Genomic DNA, 13,593 nt, shown 5'->3' on the forward strand with positions numbered 1-13,593 from the left:
TCAACAAGCCCACTATTACTTAGTTTTACCCAAAAATATATAATTACGATTGTATGCTAAATTCTTATTCATTAAATAAATTTTCTATTTCTTGATTAGATTGATCAAATTTAATATCCATAAAAATTATTAAACAAACAAATATAACCACTCAAGCAATCGATCATCACTTACTGGATTAATGTTATAATTAACAGTAAAAGCATGTGGATACAAAAACTATATATAGCGTCAATAAAATGTAGAAAAGTATTAACACCTTCGAACCTTTTCATCTACCCTCTCCCAGTGGGTAATTATTTGGATGAAACGACTTTGTTATATTTTACCTAAGTTGTAAGGCCAACATTATTATTTAAAATACAATATATATAAGAAATGATTCGAAAATAGTAATGTTCACTTTTAATCGGATTAAATATTTTGAGCCCGAAGGTAACCAAATCAACCATTCAACCTTATTTTAAACGCTCTTCATTTCGTTGGTTGGGTCACCTTTATTTCTGATGTTAGCTTCTTTGTTTTTTTTTCTAATCATGACGTAAGCTTTCTCCTTTAAATAATTGCTTATTTTCCTTCTTGTCACTTTGGCAGTTGAGGGCATTATCGTTTTTTATTCATTATTTTCTAGCCTTCTGATTAATTGCCTTTTGAGCTCTCTATTTGTAATCTTGCAATTGCTTCATCTCCTTCAATAATTGAAACAATTTTGCTCACTCCAATAACAATGATAATAATATATTTTTTTTTACATAACGAGGATAATAATTAAAAACAAAAATAATTATTTTTTTTAAAATTAAGAAAAATGATTAACTTAATTAATAAAAATAATTTTACTTTAAATTTATAATTTTTTCAAAATTATTCTTGTAATTAATATTTTTTTCTCTTCTGATTGGTTGTCAATATATTTTTTCTTTTCTTTAAATTAAGAATATTCTAATATAAAAATAATTAATAAAAATATTATAAATTAAATCTTATAAAAAAATAAATATAATTTTTAATTTATATCTTATAAATAATAACGAAGAGTTGATATGATGTATTATGGTGTATTAAAAGTAGAATGATATGGAACATGTGTCTACTTGTATTAACATTTGACTGCTCCGTACAGGTTGACTATTTATCTCACTTGTCTCGCAGGCAGCATGGCTTCTCCTAATTCTGAATTTCATTCTTGGGAATTGGGATTCCTTGTAGTTGAGTGAAAACAAAATAAAATTACACGCTCTAGATGATTTTGTCGGGTAGCTAGCGAAAGTGATAAGGTGACACACTAACTTGTTGCAAATTGACAGTGGCTGGCTATGGCGAAAATGGAGACAGGAAGGGCTAGGGGGGAAGGGACGTACCGTTCGTTCAACTTGTAAATTCTGTAAACCAATTCAATTCCGCTACTGCCTAGTGACTTTTCTTCGATCGAAAGGGAAGGAAGGATTCAAAACAAACCAAAATTCAATAAGTCCCTTCAGACTCAATTTTGTCGGTGCTAGCTAGTAACTTCAAACACTATCTCTTTTGTTACATTACATTTATTATGGAAAACCAGTTTCTATTGTTTACGTACTAATTTGTAGCGATGCATGGTGAAATTAAGTAATATATAGTCTCAAATTACCAGCTCAAAACAATAGAAATTAAAAAAACCAATCTCGGAGCTCCTCGACGATGAGTCTAATGATCCAGGATAGATCCTAATTAATTTGACCAAAATAATTAGACCTTGTCATGTTTATTTTCGTGATAGGCGTCTCTTTGTTTCTTTCTCAAAGCAATTCCGATCATCATCAACATTTCGACTGTATTAATTAAAAATGTGACGTTCCACCATCATCTGAAAAAGATGGTAAAGGGATGTACCCCAGGTCAATTCGCGAAGTACGAGATTTTTTCTGCATGCCAAAATATCCTCTACAGTTCTCCGACCCTTCTTTTGCAATGATTCATTATTCTTACTTCTGTATTTGCTATTGGTATAAATATGATTAATTTTACTTCAAAGTAACATGTTGAATGTAATCTCATATTCAATGGTCGATCTAGTCGATTACTTAGATTTCAAATATTTAAGAGATTTAAATAAAGTAAAAGAAAAACTTTATCCCTTAATCATAAAATAAAAATATAATCATAATACTAAAAAATATTTTTTATTAGAGGAAATATAAAATAATTATCTTATTTTTCTCTATTTATATTATCTAAAAGGAGAAGATTGAGATTAGATAATTTAATATCTTCCTATATAATAAACCATCGAGATTTAGGTAAAACATTCTAATTTTCACTCACATACTATTAATATTTGTCTATTTTTATATATCTTACTTGAGTATTGAAGTGTCTTTAAAGGTATTCCCATCACAAATCATGGAGAAACTTCTGAAGGAGCACCACCATGAGCAGGTCTTGTAAAAAATGATAAGAACTTTTGGCATCCATCATGGGGTTAGAGAAAACTTTTCCTTTGACCACATCATCATTATCAATGACAACAAATGACCATAATACCTTCACAGGCAACCAAAGAGTACCACCACTAGAGTAGGCGGCCAACTTGTTTGGCATGCCTACCATGGGAACCCCTAAAAATGGGAGCCCAACAACAATGGTAAAGATGCTATGTCAAGTGCCTGATGATTATCTGCCAGAGATCGATGAAGTTGGCACGGCATGGAGGAACGAACTTTGTTGGTCACTCAGCAAGTCCATAGTGTGGAGAATCAACTCCATCTTTTCATTGATGACATCATGGAGACACTGCTATCACCTAGGTGGAAGACGCTGATGATAGATAAATACGAAAGACTCTCTAACCCATATGAACACGTAGATGCATTCGTCACCCTAATAAACATGTTCATTGATGACGATGTCATCATGTGTCGAGTATTCCCGACAACCCTAAGGGGAGCAACACTTCATTGGTACACCCATTTATCGAAAAATTCAATCAGACTAAACTCATGTTTGGCTCATTGATCAAAAGACTAAAACCCATAGACAACTTAAATAAAGACTACTACACGTAGTCGGCATAAATAACTTGACTAAAATTTTGATTGTGAAAAAGACCACAAGACCGAGTCATTTGGCTAAATCAAAAGATCAAAACTTGCATACGACTTAAATAAAGATCGCTATGCGCAATCGGCTTACATCACAGAGACCAAAAAAGATTGAGTTACGTGACTTAGTCCAAAGATCGAAACTCGCAGAAGGCTTAAATAAGACTGCTACATGCAGTCAGCTTAGACCACATATAACTTGACTAAAATTTTGGTTGTAAAAAGATTGAGTTACGTAGCTTAATCCAAAGACTAAAACTCATAGACGACTTAAATAAGATCACTATGTATAGTTGACTTAGACCACAGATAACTTAGCTAAAATTTTGGTTGTGAAAAGGATCAAAAAACTCAATTACTTGACTAAATCCAAAGACTAACACCAATAGTCGGCTCGAAATAGAACTTTTTTACTTCTATAAGCTCTTAGAACCAACTTCAGATCATAGGGGACATATGTTCTACTCGGACTTGGTAACCCCCGTACTCGGTGGTCGGACGAGTTGATTACTTAGATCACGAACATCTAGGAGATTTAAATAAGATAAGAGAAAAACTTTATCCTTTAGTCATAAGATAAAAATATAATCATAATACTAAAAAGTATCTTTTATTAGAGAAAAGATAAGACATTCCTATTTATATTATCTGAAAAAAGAATATTAAAATTATATTATTTAATCTCTTCCTATATTATTGATACTTTGCTTATCTTTATGTTTTAATTTAAACATGAGATTGTCTTTATAGATATTCCCATCACAATTCATGGAGAGACTCATGAAATAACACAACCATCAGAGTGTCTTTATTAATATGGTGAATATTAATCACTAATTCAGACGGATGTTGGACTTACATAACCCAGCAGCACGTTTCACTTTTTGCATAAAGAAAATAATCATGACCCGGATAGCAAATTAAATGTTGATGATAATGAACCAGAAGTTATAACTAACTGGATTCTTTCACTTGTTTGTGTGTGTGACGTAAGAGTAGGGCTGTTAAAATAAATCGAGCAGAATTGAATTGGTATCTAACCAAATAGAACTGCACTACAAAAAATCAAAAACCGAACTATTTTGAATGAAAACTAAATTGAATTGTTTTATCCCTAAACCAAATTTAACTATAACTTGTGAGGTTGAAAATTGTGTAAAATATACTTCAAAATAAGATATTTACGGATAATAGTTCAAAATCAGTCCAGTCAATTCAAAGCAGTTTAGTTCATTTTGTCTAAACTATTGCCCATGCAGTTTGATTCGGATCGGCCGAATCACTTTTACAGTTTAATTCAATTCTACAATAGTTTGATTTGATTCATCAATTTTACCCACCAATACGTGAGACGAAAAACCACTGAGAATCAATAACCAGGCAGGAATACAGTAGAGGCTTTATCTATCATAACAGGTATATAGAGCCATATATATAAACACTGGAACCTAAGCTAATAATAACCTAAAATTTAGTATCAAAATCTTGACCTAAACTACGAAAATGCTAGAAATAAGATGGAGTGTTTGTGTGGAATATAATCCAAGATGGCTTAGGAAGCATCCACTTGTGAGTCAACTGTACTACGTATTATTAATGTTTTTGAACCCTCCGCTAGTACCCATGTTTTACTACCTGTGAGCTAGACGCCAATAAGAAGGAGAGGCGGATGCAAACATATATAATTAAATTGGTCTATGTTACGGAGTTGGTTTAATGCCGAATTCGGAAATCGAATGTTCATACATTAGGTACTATGCAGGAACTGTATCCAAGTGAGATGCACAAACATGGCAAAGAATCACACGCTTAACTTGAATATTAGAGGTTACACTCAATCTGGGCTGAGAAACTGTCCCCACTCACATGGTAGTCTTTTTTTAAACTTTAAGTTGAGGGGTAACTAAGAACCCCACTGGTCCCAATCATTGGAGCATGCTTATTTCATGATTTGATAAATCACGTCCATCTTGTTCACAAATAAAAAGGCGAACTTTCTTGTTTGGGCCAACCCTAAAATATCTTCCTAAAAATTAAATTCGTGGCTGAAAATATTCTCCTAGCGGATTACTACATTCTAATTATGATATGCAAACGACAAAAAGTAAAACTGCAGAAGATAGAATTTAGAGTCCTATATATAGGCTACGTTCTTCCCATTTTATTCTCACACAAGAAAATTAATAATCCCAATCATCAAGATAGGAAAAGAATGGAGGCCATTTGTTCCAAGCACCTTATGACATCCCTTGTCATAATTCTTGCTTCTAGTTTGACCTTATCACAGGGTGCCAAGAAAGGCAGTGACAGTGAAAGGCCATACCAAGAAGCGAGCACGGTGTTCATTAGAACATCTTGCAGCTCCACGACCTATCCAAGACTCTGCTACAGCTCCTTAGTGAAGCATGCAGACTTGATCCAAACAAACCGTGTGGTTCTGACAGGCACAGCCCTGAATGTGACCCTTGCGTCTGCCAAGTCGACCTCGGCAATGATGTCGACGCTGGCAAAGAGGCAAGGCCTGAAGCCAAGAGAGGTTGCAGCGATGAAGGACTGTGTGGAGGAGTTGGCTGACTCTGTTGATGAGCTCAGAAGGTCTATTTCTGAGATGGCTCAACTAACACCCTCCAATTTTGAGATGACAATGAGTGACGTAGAAACGTGGGTGAGTGCTGCTTTGACCGATGAGAGCACGTGCACCGATGGCTTCCAAGAGACGGCTGCTGCTGGTGGTTCAAATGTAAAGAACACGGTGAGAGGCCAAATTCTTCAGGTGGCTCAATTGACTAGTAATGCCTTGGCTTTGATAAATCAGCTGGCCAATTCTCATGCTTAACTACTCCATCTTGTGCTATATATAGAACATCGCCTACCCTGTTTTTTTGTCTCATTTAGATGCTCTGCAACTGTGAAAACTAGTAAATATCTCAGTAGTTTCTTGAGATTTATGTCCCCGCTAGTGTTAAACTGTTCATGTCTCGTTCCAGCTAGCGGCTGGACCCATCCCAATTTTCAGTGTTGTGAATCAGGATCTTGTATTGTCTTTTTTAGTTGGTTTGTTGAATCACTTGTATAATTAATATAAAGTGAAGTTGTTATGGCTATATAAAAGATTTTGAACTTACTGGCTGATAAATATTAATAAATGCAGGTAAGTATTTAATCTACAGATATATTTAACCACTTGAAAAATACTAATTACTCAGAAAGAAAATCTGTAAAACACACAGATATGAATGAAATAAATATATTTTGTTAAAACTAATTAAAATTAAAAATTTAACTTATACAGATTATGTGTACATTGATATTAAAATTAATAAAGATTATCAACGTATAACTTATATAACCTATTCTTTAAGTAAGTTGTTTATATATGTTCTATTTTTTTTTCTATTTCATACTATATTATAAATAACTTTTTTTATATGTTCAATTTGCATTTTTTATATATTTAAAAGGACATAAATGAAGCCTTTACTTTATATTCATTCATGTTGATCATTATTATATGTTTTAATCTTTTATCTTATTCACCGAAAACAATTAGACATATTTCATAAAGTTAAATTATTTCATTAGTTATTTTTAATCGTTGCATCTATAAAGAACATTTATGGTTTAGAAGAAAAAAAAAACTTCAATATTTATCATCATAAATGGATAATGATATAGTTTGTTTGATTCTAATGAGATGTAGAGATAATAATAGGTAGGTGGTAGTAGAGGAGAAATAAGTAATGGTGTATGTTTGGTAAGAGAGAAGAGAAAAGAGTATAAAGTCTCATCTTTTTTGTCTTTTCAAGAATAAAAAAATGAATAATAATGATTATCTTTCTCTTTCTTTTTTTCTTCTTCAATTAAACACCTTTATTTCCACTCTATTTCTCTCGATGCTTCTATTATTAACACTATTTCTTTCTTCTCTATTCTCATAAACTCTATTTATCTTATATTCTCCTTTATAAAAACTATGCTCATCACAAACTATGGGAAAACCAGAAATTGAAACTGGTATTAAAATGAGAAAATCAGAAGTTTTTATACAAGAAATAGTAAAGATTTTTTTTTTTTTTGTTTCTCTCTTCTTAGAAAAAATGCTCAAAAACAGAAAACAAATCAAAAATAAAAGTGGCAATTTTTATTAAAAATAAAAACAAAATGTTTTTTTTATAAAAAAAAATAACGAGCCCTAACTTCTTTATTCTTGATTCTAGATTCTAGATTCAAATTCCATGACTGCAGCTTTAATCTACGTTCTCCTCTTATCAGGTCTTAACTCCTTTGCAAACAATCATTTTTGAAAAAAATCTTACACATCAACTAATGGGAAACCACATGCAACCTGCTAATTTAGTTGGTTATTTTGTAAAAAAGTTAATGTTGCCTCAACTACAGCCACAGATAATATAGAGGAGAGGAAGGAAAATTCCAAATGCAAAATTGCAACCCCCATAACAAGAAAATCAACTACACTGTTAACTTCTTTTTGAATATGGCTAACAGAAACTATCCAACTTCTTTTAAGAATATCCAACACCTCCGACAGCATAGTCGAGCCACTGATTAACTATGAACATCTCAAATCACTAATTAAGAATATCTCGACGGTCAAATCATATTGATAATCATATCTCTTTGAAGATTGTAAATGATGATAAGCCACTAATTAACTCATCAAAGAAAAATAAATCCGCTGATAGTCAAGTCATTGCACGTTCAAGAAAAACAAATTGCACCATGTTAAAAGGTAATTTGTATCATAACTACTTTAATTATTATTTATTTGTTGGGAAAAAAAATAGGCACATATTTTTATTATAAAAAAATCACAACCAAAAAAAAATGAGAGAACCAAAAGACAATATCATAAATGAAATAAAAAAAAAACCACAAATTTATTTAATGTGATTCACACCTTCGACCTTATATTTTTAATTTTTTTACAAATTTATAAAATACGTTGAACAAACTTATAAATTTTTTTTGGATATGACCCTCCTTCAACTAGGATGATGACCCTCTTTTTAAGTTGAGTAATTCTTCTCTTCTTAAAAAATTCTACATATAAATCTAACATCATAATCATAACCGAAGAAATAAACGTTTAATTTATAGAATATGAAGTGTTGCACTCAATTTGGGTTGAGAAAGTGACACCAGTTGCATGGTAGTCATATTTAGTGCAAACTTTAAATTAAGGGGAACCGAGAACCCCACCGGTCCCAATTATTGGAACGACGAATAGAAAAATCACGTACTTGTTGGATTAGACTCATCATAAAAACCGAACTTCTTAGTTTGGACCACGTTTCCAAAAATAAAAATATTCCTTTTTCTAAAATATGTTCCTAACGGGTTACTTCATTTTAACTATATATGATAAACGGATTAGAGTATTAATGGTAAAATTGTACCAGGTAGAATTTTGAGTCCTATGTATAGGTTACCTTCCATCCCATTTTTCCTCAACAAACACCAAATCAAACCATCATATATATCGAGTTAGGAAAACAATGGAAGGCATTTCTCATAAGCATCTTATGACATCCCTTGTCATAATACTTGCTTCTAGTTTGACCACACACTGTGGCTGTGCCAAGAAAGGCACTGTAAGACCATACCAAGAAGCGAATACATTGTTCTTAGTGTAGAGTTTTAAACTAAAAGATAAAGTATATATATATTGAGAATTGGATTTTTTTATTATTAAGATTTAGGTAGTTTAAATATAAAGTAAAAGATTATATTTTATTAGATGAATCTTAGTTGAATGGATGCATTGAAAGTTATTTTTGTTTTAACTTTTAAGAGAACTATTTATTATAGTTGGTGACAATCTTCAATACAAATAGAAAAAAAAATTAATGAAAAAATACAACATATATAAAGAGAGTGTGTGGGAAAAGAGATTTTAAAACAAAGTTACTTTATTGAGAGAAAAATATTTTTGAATGAAAATATTATTATTTCTTATAGTTATTGAGTGGGATACTCAAGTTTATAGAGTGATATATTATTTGAGATGAGTCATTAATCATTTTTGTAAAAATAAAATATTTCTGTTACATACAGAACATGGATTTTACTGTTATTGTCTCAAGTTAATTATGTCATCAGGTTCAATTGCCTCGCTCTTCAAGGTATAGCAGCGTACGCGTGTTGGTCTTCAACTTCATTAAGTGTGAAATAGTGTAAATATGCAATTAGCAATTAGTTGATCAGTTGTTGTCACCGCTGGCTAGTGTTAATGTCTCGATCGGGACAACTAGCGGGTGGACAGATTTTAGTGCTGCGAATTAGCCACTAATAGTGTCTATTTTCCTTCTCTCTTTTTTTTTTTTTTGGTTCAATTACTTGTATCACTGATATAAAGTGAAGTTGATATGGCCATATAAAGATTTTGAACCTGCTGTCTTGTAGGAGTAAATATTAATAATGCAGGGTAGGTACGTAATACACGCATGCATGTATATAACAAATCGAGAAAAACTAATTGTTACGAAAAAATCTGCAAAATACACACATATAAATGATATATATATATATATATATATATATATATATATATATATATATATATATATATATATATATATATATTGAAACTAAATATATATAAAAAAAAAACATAGTAGTATTATGTAACTTTAGAGCCAAGATGTGTCTATTCATTTTTTTTACTGAGTCTATTTATCTTATTAAAACTAATAAAGATTGTGGTCATTTAACTTAGAACCAAAACTACAGTCTCAACCATGTCTTAACTCCTATATTTCAAACAAACATTTTTTTAAAAAAAAAAAATCTCACGTATATATTGATTGAAGGGAAACCGGCCACGTGTAAACTACTAATTTATTTGCTTTGTTATTTGTAACAAATGTTAACTTATTATAAAAAAAATTGTTTACCCAAGGACATATAAAAAGGTACACTTTATTATTTTTTATCATTTAACAAATAAAAATCTCCATTATTATTTTATGAACTTAATATTATTTTATTTATTATTTGAAAAAATAAAAAATAGGTAAATTCATATTCTTGACAAATGCAAAGCCACCTGATTCAACCAGAAATAGATTTCTTAAACCAAGCGAGCTTAGGCGGAGAAATCACAGGCTCACAGTTTTAGTGTTTTTTTTTTTTAAGAATCGTAGAAGATAGAAAAATGAATGAACCAAATCAGAATGTTTTTCATTAATCAGATGAAGGATATACGTAATATATAATACAATATGTGACAACCTTTCCTCCAAACTTTATCCTAAGTAACAGTACAACAGAACTAACTAATAGAATGTATCTCTTATTTAAATCAGTTTATTTCTTTGTTTAGTTTTAGGTAAGTAACTTCCTAAATATAGCCTCACAGTTTGTAAAAAAAATAACAAAATATTTGATTGGAAAATCGTGAAAGACTCAATATAGTTAGTTAAAGTGCGACGAGTCTAGACTCAAGACGATATTCGTGATCAGCATCTAAAGAGCGTAATCGCTTATGATAGTCGGGTTCGTGACGTTGATGATTTTTTTTTGGTTATCTAATTTTTTTATTATATATGTTTAGGATATTTTGGGTAATTTATTATAAATTTTAGTTTATTTTGGACCTCAGGAATTACCCTCACATTGTAGGTCCTGTGGATAATTATGGAGGAAATTAAGAACGTGAATTGGAGGCCTATGCATGATAGTCGTAGGGGTACGTTCAACAACCGGTATGGGAACAACTTGATCCATACATGATTCTATTTAATGGATGTTTGGTTCCACGTTTAATAGGCTATAACGTGCGTAAAGACACTCAGAAATTCAAAATTATTCAATATGACTTTCCTTCTAGGTGACAAGTTACCGAAATGTGCAATGTACAACTGTGTACATAGCTACTTTTCTTATAAATTTTATAAACGAATTTTAAAAAATGTGTAAGAAAAATTAATTAAAAAAAATTGGAAGCCAATCTTTTCATATTACCAAAATTTAAATTTAAATTTTAATAAAATAAAATCAAATTCCTTTATCTAAAAATTCATTAAATTGACAAGAAAAAAATGTGAATAACGAAAAAAAAAAAAAGAGGAGCAAAGTATATCCTTAATTTATTATTTATGTTTCAAAAGTCAATTATAGAATCATGTGCTGACTCATTATAAACAAAAATAAAAATAAAAATCATGTGCTGACCCATATTTTTTCCTTAACCTTTGATATTATAGTAAATGCACGCGATCTTGATTTAATTTATCGGCAAGAAATCATGTGTATTTGCACATTACTACGTATATGAAATCAGCATGTGGCATCCCCATCTTGTGCGGTTTAATTTGCCTATGAACAGAGTGGATCTGTCCACTGCATACTCGATGAGCATAGTTTTTTATTCCCCTCTCGGATTACTTTCTCTTCGTGCATGGCTTTCACATGATCGCTTATAACATACTGATATGATAATTTGGCTATAAAATCCCCATTGGACACTTGTAGCAATGCAATAGAAAGACACAAATGGCATTGCACGATCTCGTTGGAAGTTCAAGATCTTCCCAAAATGTTTTTAGAATACTAGTAACCGTTCTACTCATCTTAACCTTTGTCCAGTTAGCAGCATCTGCGTCGACCGCTACCGATTCCCTCAAAGCCTACAAAAAGTTCATAAAAGACAAGTGCAATTCAACCACTTACCCAAAAGTTTGCTACAAGTCTCTATACCCTTATGCATCACAAATAAAAAGAAACAGCGTAACACTGACCAAATTGTCAATTCACGTGGCTCTAAAAGCAGCCAAGAGTGCAAACAGCACATTGACGAAGCTGTCCAATTCGAAGGGGAAGCTGACACACGGAGAAACGTCGGTGATTGCGGATTGCAGAGAGAACATTGATGAGACGTTGGATATGCTTGAGCAATCTGCTGAAGGGCTGGCACATTTGAATGGCGCATCTACCGCTGATGAGAAATTCCAATGGGACAGCATAAAGACATGGATGAGTGCTGCCATAACAGATGAGGGTACATGCACCGATGAGTTTGACGAAATACAAGTGCGTCCTTCACTGCAGGAGAATATCAAAACCACCGTTTATAACGTTTCTTGGTTAACTACCAATGCCTTGGCTCTCGTCAACAGGCTTTACTAATAAATATACTTAATTGTTCAATCTATATTTTCTTTTCTCTTTTAGCTAACACAATCCTATGCTGTTTTTTTCATAAGCCACTATATATGGTTAATTATTGTAAAATTGTGGCTAGCTTTTGGTCTGTCATTCTTATGTTACATGTATGCAGTGTGTATACATGATCTACTTGTGAGTGTGCACTGTGCAGTGTATTCAAAGGGGCAAAGGTGGCTTCAATTCCCCCTAACGGATAGTATCTCTTCAAATATTATATATAAATTTTAATTTTCATATAAATATATACTCTAAAAAATGCCATTCCTTCCTTGGAAAAATGTCATTCGTCAAAAAAATAAAAAATCTGAAAAAATATTTCATATATTAATGGTTTTGTTTTTTATTAATGTGTTTTCATTGATATTGTTTGTCTATTAACAGAAATATTTTTTTTATTATAGACATTATCATTCTATATTATTAATAACATGATATATTAATATACTATCAAAGAATTCCGTGGACTGTAGATTTGATTGTTTTTTCATTCACAGTGGCCGTTAGATGTAACTGAAATTCTCTTGTTTTGGAGAAACTTATTTCAGAACAAAGAAAAATCAAGTTCACGAACAAGAAAATGTGGAAACAAACATAAATATATTTTATTTTGGTGCATTACCAAAACGTTTAACTAAATGTCTCAAGTTCAACTACTCGAGAATGGAGTTGGATCAATTACCATAATCTTACTTAATCTAATTTGATATATAAATATCTATGGTCAACTAATAAAAAAAAGGGGGGCGGGGCTTAATGCATAATGCAATTACACTATTATTTATTAGTTGAACTTAGAATGTATTTAGTTTATTAATTGGTGCTCGAGTAAAATATAATTATTTTATAGGATTTTTTTTAAGTAAGAAATTGTATAAAATAGGAAAATGATGGTGTAAAATAACGGAAATTGTATAAAATGTAAACTACGCTTACGAAATACTTTAATTTACGAATAAAAAAATAAATACTTTAATTTGAATTACTAATAAATATATAATTTTTTTTTTACTTTTTAGTATTTCCAGACTTTAAAAAAAATATTTTTAGTCAAACAACAAAAAAGGCTTCATTTTGAATTCCGCATGTGTTGTACTTTAGAATGGTGTTGTCTCTTCTCTTGAATCTTGATCAGTTTTTTTAAATGAAAAACATGTTCATGACTATACCGAATTACTGATATCAATTAATTAATATGCATCTATGAATAAATTTTCGTCCGAACTAGAGTAAATAGAACTATATAATAGAAGCCTATAAATTAAGAATCTCAAATTAATTAATACAATTGGAAAAAAAATGAAAATTTAAAATGGATGAGACTTGATCTTTC

The 13,593-nt window shown here is 31.1% G+C and overlaps 2 protein-coding genes across 2 annotated transcripts; both read left to right on the forward strand.

The window, feature by feature from the left end:
* The first annotated feature begins 5,246 nt into the window (after positions 1-5,246).
* Positions 5,247-6,213, forward strand: LOC100305537 (plant invertase/pectin methylesterase inhibitor-domain containing protein). The gene has a single exon (NM_001249832.3). The coding sequence runs from the start codon at positions 5,290-5,292 to the stop codon at positions 5,911-5,913; it is 624 nt and encodes a 207-aa protein (NP_001236761.1). The 5' UTR covers positions 5,247-5,289; the 3' UTR covers positions 5,914-6,213.
* Positions 6,214-11,497: 5,284 nt separating this feature from the next.
* Positions 11,498-12,499, forward strand: LOC100776299 (pectinesterase inhibitor 4). The gene has a single exon (XM_003534366.2). It carries the CDS (start codon positions 11,592-11,594, stop codon positions 12,222-12,224), a length of 633 nt encoding a protein of 210 aa, XP_003534414.1. The 5' UTR covers positions 11,498-11,591; the 3' UTR covers positions 12,225-12,499.
* Positions 12,500-13,593: the final 1,094 nt, after the last annotated feature.

This window comes from Glycine max, chromosome 9 (assembly GCF_000004515.6).
Source record: "Glycine max cultivar Williams 82 chromosome 9, Glycine_max_v4.0, whole genome shotgun sequence".
Taxonomy (NCBI): domain Eukaryota; kingdom Viridiplantae; phylum Streptophyta; class Magnoliopsida; order Fabales; family Fabaceae; genus Glycine; species Glycine max.